We start from the raw sequence: 15,378 nt of genomic DNA on the forward strand, positions 1-15,378 counted from the left end.
CTGGCTGGGGAATCTCCAGAACTGGGCAGCTGTAACTCTTCAACCCTGCCCCTCAGGAAGAAGAAGAAGCTGCTGCGTGAGCAGAGGAAGCAGCGGGAGCGCGTGGAGCTGAAGATGGATCTTCCCGGGGTTTCTATCGCAGACGAGGGGGAGACTGGCATGTTCTCCCTGCGTACCATCCGGGGTCACCAGGTGAGGTGGAGTGGGGCCCACGCAGGAGATGGCAGGACCTGTGTGGGTGTTTAGAGGTGGGCGCCCTGGAGGCCTTTGGTTTGGTACGCTGAATGGCTCGTGGCTGCTGTCTTCGCCCATAAATGACTTGGTGAGGGGAGGCTGGGAAAAAACAAGAGCCTTGTATTTCAAAGACCAGGAGGAGACGTACACCTAAAATAATGGTAGAGTAGGAAGCTTTGTGATGCTAAAGCTGAAACTCCAGTACTTTGGCCACCTCATGCGAAGAGTTGACTCATTGGAAAAGACTCTGATGCTGGGAGGGATTGGGGGCAGGAGGAGAAGGGGACGCCAGAGGATGAGATGGCTGGATGGCATCACTGACTCAATGGACATGAGTCTGAGTGAACTCCAGGAGTTGGTGATGGACAGGGAGGCCTGGCGTGCTGCGATTCATGGGGTCGCAAAGAGTTGGACACGACTGAGCGACTGAACTGAACTGAGGAAGCTTTGTGTGATGTAGATTTATTTGTCCTTGTAGAACTAGAGTATCAGAACCACAAGGCTCTCGTTGCAGATTAGGTGTAAGTGACGCAGCCAGGGTTCCTGGGCTTCCAGCGCGTATGCTGGGGGGTCTGCCTCAGGGAGGCGGGCACAGTGTTGCTCAGTTCACTGGGACCAAGTCAGCGCCTGGCTGCACTGGGCTGTTGGACAGTGCTTTCTGCTGAATGCTAGACAGCCTGCTTTTTCTGGTAAAAGCAGCATCACAAAGAAAATGAGCTTCTGTGGCTCTTGTGTGGAAAGGTAACAGCTGGGTCACATCATACTGGAGCCAGAGAGCATGCTGGTCCTGGAGCGGACCATGCCTTTCGTATGCTTTGCCTCTCTCCTCATCTGTAAAAGATATTAACAGAAACCACCTACTAGGGTGCTAGGAAGGAATAAACAAAGATGGTTAGATGTGATTGCTGGTGTGTAAGTCAGGAAATAGTAGCTGTCTTTGCCATGAGAACAGATTTTGGAGTTGACAAGCGGTTTATAAGTGAAGCAGTTCTTCCTGTTAGATGTATGTTGCTGGGCTCCTTTATTCAACGGAAACAACAGTTGTAGACATTCTCCAGTGATAAGGTGCCTTCTGAATAATTCGAAAACCAGTGATTTTAAAACATTTTAAAGTTTGGCACCAGTTAGGCCATGGGGTGCTTCTCCATAAACCTGTTCCTTCCAGTAATTGAAGAAGAGAATGCTGAGTGGCGTGGCCTAGGATGGGGTGTTTTAAACAGTTAACCCCGTCACCTCCCTGTCTATAAAAGGAGGTAATGTACTTGCCACAGTGTGTTTTCTAACGTTGCTGAGACTAAGGTGGTGAACCGGGAGGGCTACAGCAGTGTGTTCCTTATCGTGCCCTTGACCTCTGTTTCTGTCGCTCCTCAGTTGTTAGAGGAGGTAACACAGGGGGACATGAGTGCTGCAGACGCGTTTTTGTCCGACCTGCCACGAGATGACATCTATGTATCAGATGGTGAGGATGACGACGACGCATCTCTGGGTAGTGACCTGGATCCAGAGGAGCTGGCAGGAGTCAAAGAACCTCAGAGTCTAAAGGACCGAAAGTGGTAAGGAGTGAGTGAGTGAGTGAGTGTGTGTGAGTGAGTGAGTGAGTGCGTGTGTGTGTGTGTGTGTGTGTGCGTGTGTGTGTGTCTGCAGAGGTGTCTATAGGGCACCCTCAGCTCAAGTCCCCAGTGGGAGAGGGGGGCAGCAAGCCCTCCAGGGCATTGACGCACCCACTGACCTTGGGGCTACAGTATACGATTTGCTGAAGTAGAAGATGATAAAGAGGAGGAAGAAGAGAATCCACTGTTGGTACCATTGGAGGAAAAGGCGGTGCTGCAGGAAGAACAGGCCAGCCTGTGGTTCTCCAAGGTAAGCAGAGGCTAGGGGCCAAGACAGACCAGGGCTGGCATTCCCCGAGAGAGAGGGGGTGCCTGACGATTCCCCCATCGCAGGACGGCTTCAGTGGGATTGAGGACGACGCCGACGAGGCCCTGGAGATCAGTCAGGCCCAGCTGTTGTTTGAGAGCCGTCGCAAGGGGCAGCAGCCGCCGCCACCGCCTTCCAATGAGGAGACCAAAAGCAAGCCTCCCCCGTGCCAGGGTGAGGCCCCTAAGGAGGTGGGGGCTCCTAAGGGGTCAGAGGTCGCCCCTGGGCCTGGAGAGGAGGAGCGCGATGGCAGCTCCGACAGCGACAGCAGCAGCGAGGACGAGGAGAGGTGAGTGGTGGCGGCAGACGGGAGGGCTCAAGGAGCAGCAGTGGTTCTGGCCCATCGTCTGGGAGCTGGAGATGGAGAGCTAAATACAGATGGTTCTGGTTTAAGTGATCTGCAGTACAGCCTGAGGGCAAGGTTTCTGGAAGTTCCCCAGGCAGTTTTAATTAAGAACTAGGGTTGGGTCTGGGTGGCGTGGGGTACGGTGGGACATGGGTGCACGTCCTTCCCCTCTTGCACAGCTGGAAATCACAGCGCGGGAAGAAGCGCGGCCGTGGGCCTAAGTCAGAGGACGACGATGGGTTTGAGGTGGTGCCTATCGAGGACCCCGGTGAGAGCGCGGCACTGAGTGGGAGGGAAGGCCGCCAGAGGTGTGGGTATTGGGGCGGAGCTGTGACCTCTGCTTCCCTCCCTAGTGAAGCATCGGATCCTGGACCCTGAAGGCCTTGCTCTAGGTGCACTTATTGCTTCTTCCAAAAAAGCCAAGAGGGACCTCATAGACGACTCCTTCAGCCGGTGAGGGGCCAGAAGTCATGAGAATCGACCTGGGCAGGGCGTGGCAGGGCTGGTTTCTGTGAAATCCTGATCTGGTGTTCTCTCCACCTAGGTACACGTTCAATGAGGACGAGGGGGAGCTTCCAGACTGGTTTGTGCAGGAGGAAAAGCAGCACAGGATACGACAGTTGCCTGTCGATAAGAAGGAAGTGGAACACTACCGGAAACGCTGGCGGGAAATCAATGCACGGCCCATCAAGAAAGTGGCCGAGGCCAAGGCCAGAAAGAAACGGAGGGTGAGCTTGGGGCTACCTGAGATGCTGGGTGGGCTGGGCTGGGCAGGGGTAGGAGAAGAGGCTGGCCTGACTGTGAGGTCCCCCGACAGATGCTCAAGAAGCTGGAGCAGACTAAGAAGAAGGCAGAAGCTGTGGTTAACACGGTGGACATCTCAGAACGAGAGAAAGTGGCACAGCTTCGAAGGTGAGGGGCCGGGGGTCACCCACAAAGGTACACGGAATCAGGGAGCGGCAGGAAGCCTCTAACTTGTGTCTTCCGCTTACAGTCTCTACAGGAAGGCCGGGCTTGGCAAAGAGAAACGCCAGGTCACCTATGTGGTAGCCAAAAAAGGTGTGGGCCGCAAAGTGCGCCGGCCAGCTGGGGTCAGAGGTCACTTCAAGGTGGTGGATTCGAGGATGAAGAAGGACCAAAGAGCACAGCAGAGGAAGGAGCAGAAGAAAAAGCACAAGCGGAAGTGAGCAGAGCCGCTAGGGCCTCTGCGGGACTGTGAGGACGAGGAGGGGTTCAGTGCCCCTTCCGGCCTCCTTGGTGCCAGCCCTGCCCTTGCCTGCCTCAGTCTTTGAAAAGACAGGTTCCAGCTACCTGCACTCTAGTGGTCCTGGGCAGTGAGGGGGGCATCATACTGACTGGAAGAAAGGGCTCCCATCAAAGCCCCACTAAAAATGCCGTTGGCGCTATCAGAGCCCACAACCCTTCTGTGAAGGACGTGGGGCACTGGGCAAGAAGTCTCACCACCGTTAAATCATAAGGGAAGCCCCATACCACAGTGGCAGCCACTGCAGCCTGTGCCTGGGCAAGTGGTTCTCTCGAGTCTTCCCCGGTTATCATCTGAATAAAACCAGGATAGATGTCTGACAGTTCAGTTCCTGGGAACGTGACAGATCCAACACTTGGGTGTTCGCACCCCTGTGCACTGTGCTAATCGTATTTCTATGTTCCAGCTCATGGTGGAGTAGAAATGACAAGCAATCCACAGGTCCCAGTAGTAAAACATTTACTAGAGCAAGCAGAAAGGAATGCACATCTTAAAGAAACCTTCACAAAGTCACAAAATTTGAAGTATGTATATTTCTTTTCCTTTTATAAACAAGATAGAACAAAAATCATCAAAATCATTTCAGCAAAAGATTTTTCTACCATTGTGGCAAGTTAAAAAAAATACAATGAAATAGAAGACACTTTAAAAGCTGTTGTTGGGTTTTGTTTTTTTTTTTTTCATTTTAAATTTAGCAACAGTTTAGGCCCAGAGCAGTCCTGTTTGCAGGATCGTCTTTACCCCTCAGCTGCAGGGACTCTGGGTCTGGCAGGCTGCTGCTTCCTGCCTCAGGGCTGGACACTAAGCTGGCTGGGAAACCTGAGCGTCAACTCTCATGTAGCATCAGGCCCCTCCCCTCCCCCCACCTCCCCTGCAGAGGATTGGAAGTGCTTCCGTGCACATCCCAACACCTCCAATGACTGATCTACACCATCAATCCAGCCTCAAATGAGGACTGCCTGGCCACAGAAAAACTTGTTGATGTTTTTAAGGTGACACTTTAGTAAAAAATATGCACTACATACAATATAAACCTAGAGTGAGTTTTGTGCCCTGTAAGGCCCCTTCTCCCAAGGTATCCTCAACTGACCCTCGTGACACTCACCCAGAGCCAAAAGAAGCTGCCGACTCTGGCTTCTTCTAAGACGAAAGCAGCTTCCCAAGAAAATACCTGAAACGTTCCCTAGGTGAATGGGTCACGTCTCCAAACTCCAGCTGTCCACTAAGGGCCCAGGGTCCTTATACCTTGGGCCCCAACCCAGCCCTGAGACACCTAGTTACCAAATCTAAAAATAAAATTAAAGACAACTGATTTCACACTTCAGCACATACCCTCTAACTGTCCCACCGACTTTTCTTGCGCTTGGGCGGCTCGGGGACAGCAAAACCATCAGGAGTCTTATCTGTCTTGCTGTCCATCTTGTCCACCTTGGGGCTGTCCACCTTGGGGTCCATCTTGCTTTCACGATTACAACTTTCCTTCCTGCTTTCACCATTCCGACCGTCATTGGCACCCCGGCTCTCCCCGTGTCGGCCTCCGCCCCCTCCATGCCTGTTCTCTCCATGAGGATGACCATCAGCATGACGGCGGCTATCGGTGGGACGGCTGCTGCTCTCTGGGTAGCGGTATCCATCTCCGTGGCGACCCCCATCTCCATGGCGACCCCCATCTCCATGCCGTGGGCTATCGCCATGCCGATTGCCACTCTCTCCATGACTGTGACGACTTCCACCCCGGTTCTCAGTATATCGCTCTCTTTTCCCATTGCCACCCCCAGTCCCTTCTCGGCTGTTACTCCCTGAAGCTGTGCTGTTGACCCCTGGAGCTCCGGCAGAAGGGTAGGTCACCGGGGCACTGCTGAGGTTCCCAGGACTGCCAAAGCCTGGGATACCCTTCGTGGCGCTGGCAATGGGGCTGTCAGGACTGCTGTGGCCCTGCTGGGCTGAATTAGTTGGAACTGAATTCAAGCTCCCTGCACTAGTCCATCCGCTCGCCCCAGCCGCAGAGCTTCCAGCCTTCTGGTTGCTTAAACTGGCAGCAACAAAGTGACTCTTGTACTGTGACTAAGAGAGACAAGAGCAGTGGGTGAGACAGTAAGTTTAAGAAACCTAATGGCCCAGCTAGCTAACTGGAGGTACAGAAGGATGAGAGGCGGTTCAGGGCATAAGAGACACAGAACCAAACTTGTCTCAGCTAAAAAATGGCAATCACTCTCAACTAGATTACAAGAGCCTTGGCACCTTGATGTTTCTTAGAGCAGGGAGGGAACACTGATACTGTTGTAGGTCGAGGGCCCTGAGCGTGCCTGAAGGGGATGACCAGCAACAGGGGTTTGTCCAGCCTCTACACCTGCAGCTCTAGGTAAGCTGCAGTTAAGCCGATATTCAGAACTGAAAATGGGGGAAGGCCCTCGGGAAATCCAGCATCTAGTCTACAAGGCCAGCTACCATCTCGGCAAGATCAGGGCCCCTCACCACTGCCCCCAGTGCTTGATTTCACACCTGGAAAGCCGCTTTCATCGCCGTCAGCCGGTCTCCCATGGCTCCCGTGGAGGGCTTGTAGGCCTCATAATTGCTCATTACGTTGTTGTTACTTCCTCGGTCCTAAAAAATAAACACACGCATGAGTAAGGAAGAGTAAGCAGGGACGCCCACTGCCACAGAAGGGCCTCAATATGCTGGAAACTCATGAGGGAGCTGAAATAGGTGTGGGATTTTTTTATGCTTTTCAACCCATTAAATCTATTTCTGAGAACCCACCCTAACAATAAGAAATGAGGTCAGATTATGCCCAAAGCTAACCACAAGGCAGTGCAGCACATACATAACTGCTCAGGCTCTACATCCAAACCCCGAGGAGTCTGAACCTCAGCTTCAATCTTCCCACAGTGTAACCCTGGGTGCCTCAGTGTGCCAGTGTGTTTACTCTGAGTGACTGTGAAGCCTGAGTTAACACGTGTGGCTGCTTGAACTGGCCGGGCACATACTACGTGCTCGGTATTACCACCATCACCTGCATGACCCATAGCAACAGCATCACTGTGACACGGGCACAGACCACTTCACCAAGACACCAAGTTAACTACAGTAATCCAGACACGTAGACTGACATCTTTCTTCCTTGGCTTAAGAATCAAAGTGACAAGAAAGTTATGAGAGCCAGGCAGGGGGAGCTTTTGTTATTTGGTTGGTGAGAAAAGCCAGCTCTCGTATCTGAACCAATTTCCCAGAGTGTAGTATCGTTTGTGCGTTTAGTTACAAGATACAGCTGAATTATAGAGGGACCCTCTGGCTTCAGGCCAATGCTGGAGGGCATGTAGAAAGACTGCTAGGCCCCACCTCCAGAGTCTGATTCACCAGGTCTAGGGTGGGCCATGAGACTGCATTTGCTCCAGGTCCAGGGACCACACTTTGAGAACCAATGCTAATCTACGCTGATTTCCTGAGCACATCTAGTCAGTCAAGGACACACAGTTACTTCTTTAATATAAAGTCACATTAAGAACCAGCACTGTACTGACTTAACTCAGCAGATGACAGCGTTTTGAACTCACTGAGACTCAGGTAAATAAGAACAGTCCTAACGTCATGAAAGACGCAGGACCAGTCTGAAGGACATTGCTCTCGTCTGCACTCACCGAGTTCTCAGAGCCAAGGCCAGGCCGCTCCCGGTAGCCCAGGCCTCCGCCACCAATGTTCAGCTTTTTCCCCTTTCCTCCTTTGAAGCGGGATTTCCGAAACCAGGCATTCTGCAGCAAACACAATTCAAGGTTAAGTCACGGGAGGAAGAGGCACCCAGAGAAAGAGAACAAAGTCAAAGAGGAAACTAAAGGGGAGGGAGAATCTTTAGCCAATGTATCTGCAGCAAAGGAGGAACTGTTCACAGGAACCACAGGTCAGCTTCTTTTTGGTAGCTTAATCCGTCAGATTTGCCAGGAACCTTTAGCTAAGGCTTCCTTTCACTGCTCCTTTCTTCCTTCAGAGCTTCCAGGAAGGGAAATGATTACAACACACTTCAAATGCAGAGCAGTTCCTCTGGGCCATTTCTAACTTCCTCGTGGAAAATGAATTTATTTTCTATTTCTCAGACAATCTATATGTAAAATCTCTGGGGGAGCTTAGAGCTTTATCTGACTATCACAAGTTACAGTCAAAAGTACTTGAAAGGTGGCAAGGTGCTGATCAGAGAAGCTGATCAATCTGAGAGCACAGGAAGCCTGAAGCACAATGAGATGTAGTAAAAACGCCAAAAACAAAATATATCTGGTTCAGAAACTTAGTTAGGATTGGCTCCCCAGGAGAGGGAAAGGTGGCAAGGTGATGATCAGAGAAGCTGATCAGTCTGACAACACAGGAAGTCTGAAACACAATGAGATGTAGGAAAACACCAAAGACAAAATATAGTTTAGGACTGGCTCTCCAGGACAGGGAAGGAACCATCACTCTACTCTCCCCTGAAATGCCGGTCCTTTACTCCCAGGGTGGGAAGCATGGGCAGTAGTACCACAGTACAACTGCATTACAGGTGAACAGCCCTGCAGGCTGACCTATGAATCTGAAAAACACAGAAGTCTCTACTATCAGAACATGTATCCCAAATACATTGGCAATTTGGGAACTGTGTGTATCAAGATGACTCAAGATTTAATTCAGTAGAATGCCTCACTCAGTTTTGATTAAACAACCAGTGTAGTCAAAGGTCTGAGAAGTAGTGAAATGCTTTTTTAAAAAAGACATCATACATTTTTAGCCCCCATCAGAAAAAACTGGGGTAAAGGGCAGTGAGGGGAATAGTAACTTTGACAGTAAAATTGCTCACAAGTGTGATATGCGGCAAGAAGGAAGACATTTGAGGGACAGATTTTAGCACAAGAAAGGATAGCTTTTCAATGTGTATGTTGCTGAGAGAATGAGAAGGCAAATCAGATGAGTTTTAATGTCCTACAATACCAATCTATGCTTTGTAAGTGCTACCTGCCCAACTTTATTGTCATGTTTCTATGTTACCTGCCTCTGGCATACTGAAGTTTTTTCACTGAAGTGTGTCCAGCCACTCACCTGCATGGCCAGATCTAGGAGCTCCTTGGAAACATGCTGATTGGCTCCTTCCAAGTTCCGAACAAGGTCACCAGCAAAATTGCTGTCCTTGGGTGTCAGCAAGGTATAGGCCACGCCCTTCTCACCCGCTCGTCCTGTGCGGCCAATCCTATGAGTATGGGTGTCAATATCTCGTGCCACATCATAGTTAATGACAGTCTTAATTGAAGGGATGTCCAGACCACGGGCTGAAATAAAATACCAAATTCTTTTATTCTTTATCAGAAGTCAAAACACCAAAGTCACCCAAAATGCTTACTTCCTAAGAAGCCACATTCCTCTTATCTAAGCAAAGCACACGGTTTGATGTGCTGAGATATAGGTACGTGAGCCACCCTTCTAGAAGGAACGCTACTATTATAGATTCTACAATGCTAGGTACACTAAGTGTGTAGGGACACCTATCTTCTACTACCAGTAACCTGCCGTGGCCTCTCTCTTGACCAGAAATACGTTGGGGGAAAAAAAAAATTTACAACCAACATCAAATGTGTCTTGAGGCTGAGAAGTGATCACCTTTCTGGAAGAAAATACCAAGTTTTTAAGTGTAGCTATTAAAACTCATCAGAACAAACTCAAAAATCACACTTCAAAATTTTTTTCTGATCTCGAGTGAAATATGTCAAACTACATAATCAAACTAAGATATCTACTACATTTAGGGACACAGCCTACGATGTAACTGTGTTAACAGTTTCATCCTCAAGTGTCTTCCAATTGCAGGGATTCTTTTTTTTCAGAGAGGAATACTAAGTGGGAAGTGGTACTCAAGAGTTCCAGACTGTGATCACCGTGCTCTGAGCTGCTGCCTCATGGGGTGTGGACAGCCGGGCCAGCAGAGTGCCTTCAACTGGCCTCTTCAGACGTTACAGGTCTACGTAGCCAGACAGAGCAACCCATACAACACAGGACCCGAGGGTTACTGGGGAAACGCATACCCTACCTGCAACGTCTGTGGCCACTAGGACGGGGATGTCCTTTTTCTTAAAGTCTGAAATAACCTTGTTTCTTTCACTCTGATCCATGTCACCATGGAGCAGGCCAAGATTATGACCCTCCTGCTTAAGGTTATTGGCCAGCTCTTCAGCATTGGCTTTCTTAGTAACAAATAGGAGGACACTCCCTGAAGAGGTAAACTCCACTAGACGCCGGGTGAGCCAGTTCCATTTACTAGGTCCAGAATGGAGAATCTCCACAATCTGAGTCACATCTTCATTTGCCTGAAAAGAAATGAAAAAGATGACGGCAACATTTGTGCCACAGGGCACCTGAGTAAGAACTCGACACCACACTTTCCACCTGCGTCTAGAAGAACCATGAACAATCCCCGTATCCTTGGGCTTTCCTTCAGCAAGTCAAGTGCAACTCAAATTTTACATCCCTTCTCAAATCACAGTGCTCTCCACCTCCCCTGATGCACCTCCTGCATTGGCAGGCGAGTTTCTTTACCAGTGTGCCACCTGGGAAGCCCTCTGCTAACATGTGTACATACACCTAGATAATCTCTAAGCCCCAATGCTCTGCAATACTTTTCTACATGCCTATTCAGATTATTCCCAATAGAGTAAGAGGTCCTAGTACAATTCATATCCACACATAGAAGGCACTCAGCAATCAAAGTGGACAATGTTTAAAAGCTAACTGCACAGAACTTTTGGAGAAGGCAATGGCAACCCACTCCAGTACTCTTGCCTGGAAAATCCCATGGACGGAGGAGCCTGGTAGGCTGCAGTCCATGGGGTCGCTGGGAGTCGGACACGACTGAGCGACTTCACTTTCACTTTTCACTTTCAGGCATTGGAGAAGGAAATGGCGACCCACTCCAGTGTTCTTGCCTGGAGAATCCCAGGGACGGGGGAGCCTAGTGGGCTGCTGTCTCTGGGGTCGCACAGAGTTGGACATGACTAAAGCGACTTAGCAGAAGCAGCACAGAACTTTACTAGCGTACTAAGCATATTAAGGAATTCTCAAGGTTGCCTTATTTGATTTCCTAATCACAATTCAGAGAAATTTTCCACATAGGGCATATGTATAGGTGAGGAAAACAAAAACTTAATTCCATAGGCCTTTCAAATCTCCCCGCTCCACACTGCGCAGGCCGCCTCCCACAATCACTGAAGATGTTACTTCCATGCAAACCGACCAGCATCTTTCAGACAAGACTTGCTCTTTTTTTCTCCAAAATAAATTTTTTTAAAAAGAAACCTTTTATTGTGGAAAAAATTTTAACACTCAAAATGAATAAAATGAACAAAATCAACTCCCATGTAACCATCACCAGACTTCAACAATTACTAACATTTTGCGAAACATATTTCACCTATTGCCCCCAACCCTTGTGCTTTTAAAGCAAATTTGAAACACGTTGCCTCATCCGTAAGTGCGTAACGTTTTTTCTCTCAATAGTGAGAAATGAAATCCATGTCACCAGTGTGAAAAATAACCCACTGGGACTCCATCTGCCCTGCTCAGGCTTACCTCTCCAATATCTCCCTGTACCACACGAATGGGGTCAATCAGGATGTCTCTGGCCAGTTTTTCGATCTTTTTCCGAAAAGTTGCACTGAATAAGAGAGCTAAAAGGTAAACCATGTTAAAGAAACAGTATCACTTCTGTTTTGAATACTCACTAAAGCTCCTACTGACATTCACTGCTCAGTTTTTGAAAAACGAAAGCCCAGTGAAGTTTACAAATTAATTCACTAAGGAAAAAAAATTACCATTGTTTTACTTTTACACATTTTCAGTTAAGGCAGATGTTGCTGTCAGTATGGTTCAGAAAAAGGCTCTCGACTTCAAGTCAGCAGATCTGCACTGTGTATCGCCTCTAGCCAGTGATAAAACATTATGAACTGCGGCATGTCATTTAATTCTCAGTCTCGGGACTATCATGTGTAAAAATGAGTGAGTTCTATCTGGTGATCTCTAAGGTCCTGTCTAGCTCAGATAAACTGTCATTATCTTCCCCTTTATGGTTCCTCACAAGTACAAACATGATTATTTTTACTGCCATAACTGAGAGCTATAAAATAAATAGGTGTTTATTCTGAGTACAAATGTGGCTTAAGGAAACTGCTTCATACGTACTCTGTCTGTCAGGACGGACATGACTTGCTATGGATCGCACCTGGTACTCTGGAAGAAGTAGAAGAATAAAATCAGTATTATAACTCTGCGTGGACAGTTTGGGATACCTGGAAAATCATTTTATTAATAGCAAAAATCTTTCTATAAAGACATTATAGGAACTAAGGAAGTTCTGAACTCCCAGACCTGTCACTCAGTGTGAAACTCAGAAACACTTAGCCCAACACCTAGCTGGGTTAGGCTCAGTGGTGCTCCACTCAACAAAGACAGTTATTCAGAATTTTCACACAGCTGGTTAAGTCAAGGAGGACAGGAAAGCAAAGGCCTTGAAGGATATGGCATCTACCTCCCGAATAACACAGACCTTGACCTCCACAATCAAAGGCAGGTGAATAAAAATAAAGCCTAGAATATTCTCCCTATATTCACAGGCACTTTCAAATGTCCTCAACCCAGTTAAGCCTAACATACTTTTCCTGAAAGAACTCCTAAAAATAGCTAATGTCTTAGCTTTATCTCTACGGTCCAACCCTACCCAGGAGTATTTTTAGCTTCTCACACAGAGAAAAAATTAAGTCTAGAAAGACATGGAAAAAACTAGTGTCATTAAGATAGAGAAAGAAGAATCTGGTATTCAAAGCATACCAAATCCCATGTCAAACATTCGATCTGCTTCATCAAACACAAGGTAGGAGACTCTCTGAAGGTTGGTAGCTTTCTTCTTCACATGATCAATCAGTCGACCCTACGAGAGCCAGAAAATGAACAGGAAGTCAAGTCATCCCAGTATCTGCTGGATACTGGTTCCAGCCTCATTCCCTATGAGGAAGCTCAAGTCCCTTAAACAAAATTAAGCAGTATTTGCACATACAACCTATGCATACCCTCCTGTGTATTTTAAATAATCTCTACATTACTTATAACACACAGTGTAAATGCTACATAAAAAGTTGCCAACATATGGAAAATTCAAGTTTGCTTTCTTGACTTTTTTTTCCCCTGAAGATTTTCAGTCCTTGGCTGGCGGATCCCACAGGGAAACCTGCCAATGTTGAGGGCTGTTTAATTAAATGTATTTACAAGAACTTTCTAGAGTTCTGCTCCTGGAAAAAATAACACTCCAGTTTCAGACTGCAATATACAACTAGTCTGACAGCCTTGGAATTTATGCACTACTGCGCTCAAAAGAACAGAAAATCTGAAAACTCACTGGCTTCCTCCTTTACATTAATTGTGATTTAAACTGTAGAAAGAAGGTGAAAACTATTTTTTGTGAGGCTTTGTGAAATGACCAAAGTTAAAGCCTTACTGATGGGTCTTAATGTTTAAACTACAATCTTCAAGGCAGTTTTGACCATATTCTGAACTTAGGCTCTCCATAAGCACGGATCCATTTTCCAGGACAGTGTTAAGAAAAACTGTTTGATGCAGACAGAAATTTGTAGCATATAAAGAATCTTACTAGACTGCTATTTTAGTACAGCAACCAAAATTAAACCAAAGCCACAGCTATCACTGCCTCAGAGTATTCTCAACCCTGCTTCACCACATTTCAGGGGAAATGCCCTCCAACAACTGACATTTTTTCCATACCGAGAGGCTGATAAGCTATTTAAACCCAAGACATACTTACTGGTGTACAAACAACAATCTCTGCCCCTTCCTGAAGGGCCTTGGCCTGTTCCCACATGCTCCCTCCTCCATACACAGCCACTGATCGAAGATTGTATGCCTTCCCAAACCGCTTACACTCTGCATGGATCTGCAAAGGTAACATAACGGCATATGAACACACACCTCTGTGACATTAACCTCTGTCACAGTCCAAAAAGGAGTTATGAAAAACCCACAAAATGTGATGTCAATAGAAAATCAAAAGGTAGAAAATACAAACACAATTTTATTCATAGAGAAAATAAACAGGCTACCATTATCACATCTTAAGAGGCTATCTAAAATCTTGTTGTGATTATTCTTTTTCACTTCTCTTCCTGACCCTGTTATTGCCTTTCACCGAACAAAAGGCAAATCAACTGGTTCCCAAATCACTTGGTTATATAGAAAATACATAACATGCAATATTTTCCAGAAGTTTCCTGAGAGCACAACAATGTGAATCTACTTAATGGCACTGAACTGTATACTTAGAAATGGTTAAAGCAGTAAATTTTGTGTATTTCACATAATTATTAAAAAAAGACACACAAAGTTTCCTGGTGATTCTACCCAGCTGATTAGTCCTCATTAGTTGACATATGGAAGGGGGCACTCTACATAAAGCACATACCTGCTGGCAGAGCTCCCTAGTGGGACACACAATCACTGCAATTGGTCCATCACCTGGTTCCAGTTCTTTCTGGTCCATTATATGAATCAACATGGGCCAGATGAAGGCAGCGGTTTTCCCACTGCCTGTTTTGGCAATACCAATCATGTCTCTACCACTTAATGCCACAGGTACACCCTAGAGGAAAAAGAGAAGTAGAATCCACTCTAAACTTTCAATTTTAAAGATGAACTGAAGGCAACCCTGAGAAAGGGCAAATGACTAATAATGACATTTATTTCCAATGGGACAAAAATGTCCTAGGCTATGCACACTGGTTATGAAATAACAAGAAATACATGGGGGAAAAAAAGAATGAAACATCTGGATTCCCATAAACTTCATTTATAGGAAACATTATCATTGCTAAAATTTAACAAAAAATTGTCCCCCCTCACCATGAAGGTATAGAATGTCTCATCCACATACTGAATTGTGTGGAAAAGAATGAAGTCCATTTATAAATGGGAAACGGAAGCTATTACTTTCAGTTATAAATGAGAAGTTTCAGGCCATGGACAAAGGAATCCTCTTAATTGACAGTGCTACATTTCTCCACACACAAACTTTTGTTTAGTTTAGGCTTAATGAACAGTTTTCTTCAGATCATATTTTCAAGACATTTATCAGAAACAAAAGAACACTTCTTAGTCCTTTAGCAACTTTTTAAAACAGGTAAGAAGTAGAATTATTAATACAGCACACTAGTGAAAGATACAAGTAGCCAGATAACAGGGCTCTGACCCGAGGGCAGAGTGGGCTACATTTTTATAATCAAAGAAAAGTGACGAAGGGGAGAAGAACACCTCATGTCCTAGGTCTCAGTTGAGTCCCTAAGACAGGTCACCAAATGAGGGCCCCTGGCTTTTGCACAGGGAAGAATTCAAAAGCGAGCCATAGTGAAATGAAGGCAGTTTATTTGGAGATTCACGTTTGACGGACAGAATGTTGTCCATCTCAGAAGGTGACAGCAGTCAGTAACTTAAAGAGTGGTAAAATATTCACTTCTGCTTTTTTTTTTAATTTTTAAAGGTTTCAATACAGTTCTGTATTAAAGTGTTTTACTGCTTTGTCAGTTTAAAAAAAAAAGATCACAATATCATTCCA

General features: G+C 46.6%; 2 protein-coding genes across 3 annotated transcripts in view; one reads left to right on the plus strand and one right to left on the minus strand.

Annotated features, from left to right (window-relative positions):
* FTSJ3 (FtsJ homolog 3 (E. coli)) overlaps positions 1–4,412 on the plus strand; it is an 8,614-nt gene extending 4,202 nt beyond the window's left edge. Inside the window, exons 14-22 of the mRNA XM_010856426.1 lie at positions 53–192; positions 1,606–1,787; positions 1,977–2,094; positions 2,178–2,440; positions 2,677–2,765; positions 2,851–2,950; positions 3,042–3,225; positions 3,315–3,409; positions 3,492–4,412. Coding sequence (XP_010854728.1) covers positions 53–192; positions 1,606–1,787; positions 1,977–2,094; positions 2,178–2,440; positions 2,677–2,765; positions 2,851–2,950; positions 3,042–3,225; positions 3,315–3,409; positions 3,492–3,684 — 1,364 coding nt within the window. The 3' untranslated portion in view covers positions 3,685–4,412. The remainder of the gene's footprint in view (positions 1–52; positions 193–1,605; positions 1,788–1,976; positions 2,095–2,177; positions 2,441–2,676; positions 2,766–2,850; positions 2,951–3,041; positions 3,226–3,314; positions 3,410–3,491) is intronic.
* DDX42 (DEAD (Asp-Glu-Ala-Asp) box helicase 42) overlaps positions 4,206–15,378 on the minus strand; it is a 35,686-nt gene continuing 24,513 nt past the window's right edge. For both annotated transcript variants that reach the window (XM_010856424.1, XM_010856425.1), the window contains 10 exons: positions 14,233–14,409; positions 13,579–13,707; positions 12,591–12,690; positions 11,946–11,993; positions 11,337–11,434; positions 9,802–10,078; positions 8,820–9,046; positions 7,400–7,510; positions 6,264–6,365; positions 4,206–5,825 (listed from right to left, as the gene is read on the minus strand). In XM_010856424.1, coding sequence (XP_010854726.1) covers positions 5,097–5,825; positions 6,264–6,365; positions 7,400–7,510; positions 8,820–9,046; positions 9,802–10,078; positions 11,337–11,434; positions 11,946–11,993; positions 12,591–12,690; positions 13,579–13,707; positions 14,233–14,409 — 1,998 coding nt within the window. In that variant the 3' untranslated portion in view covers positions 4,206–5,096. The remainder of the gene's footprint in view (positions 5,826–6,263; positions 6,366–7,399; positions 7,511–8,819; positions 9,047–9,801; positions 10,079–11,336; positions 11,435–11,945; positions 11,994–12,590; positions 12,691–13,578; positions 13,708–14,232; positions 14,410–15,378) is intronic.

Source organism: Bison bison, unplaced genomic scaffold (genome assembly GCF_000754665.1).
Source record: "Bison bison bison isolate TAMUID 2011002044 unplaced genomic scaffold, Bison_UMD1.0 scf7180017864371, whole genome shotgun sequence".
In the NCBI taxonomy this organism is placed as follows: domain Eukaryota; kingdom Metazoa; phylum Chordata; class Mammalia; order Artiodactyla; family Bovidae; genus Bison; species Bison bison.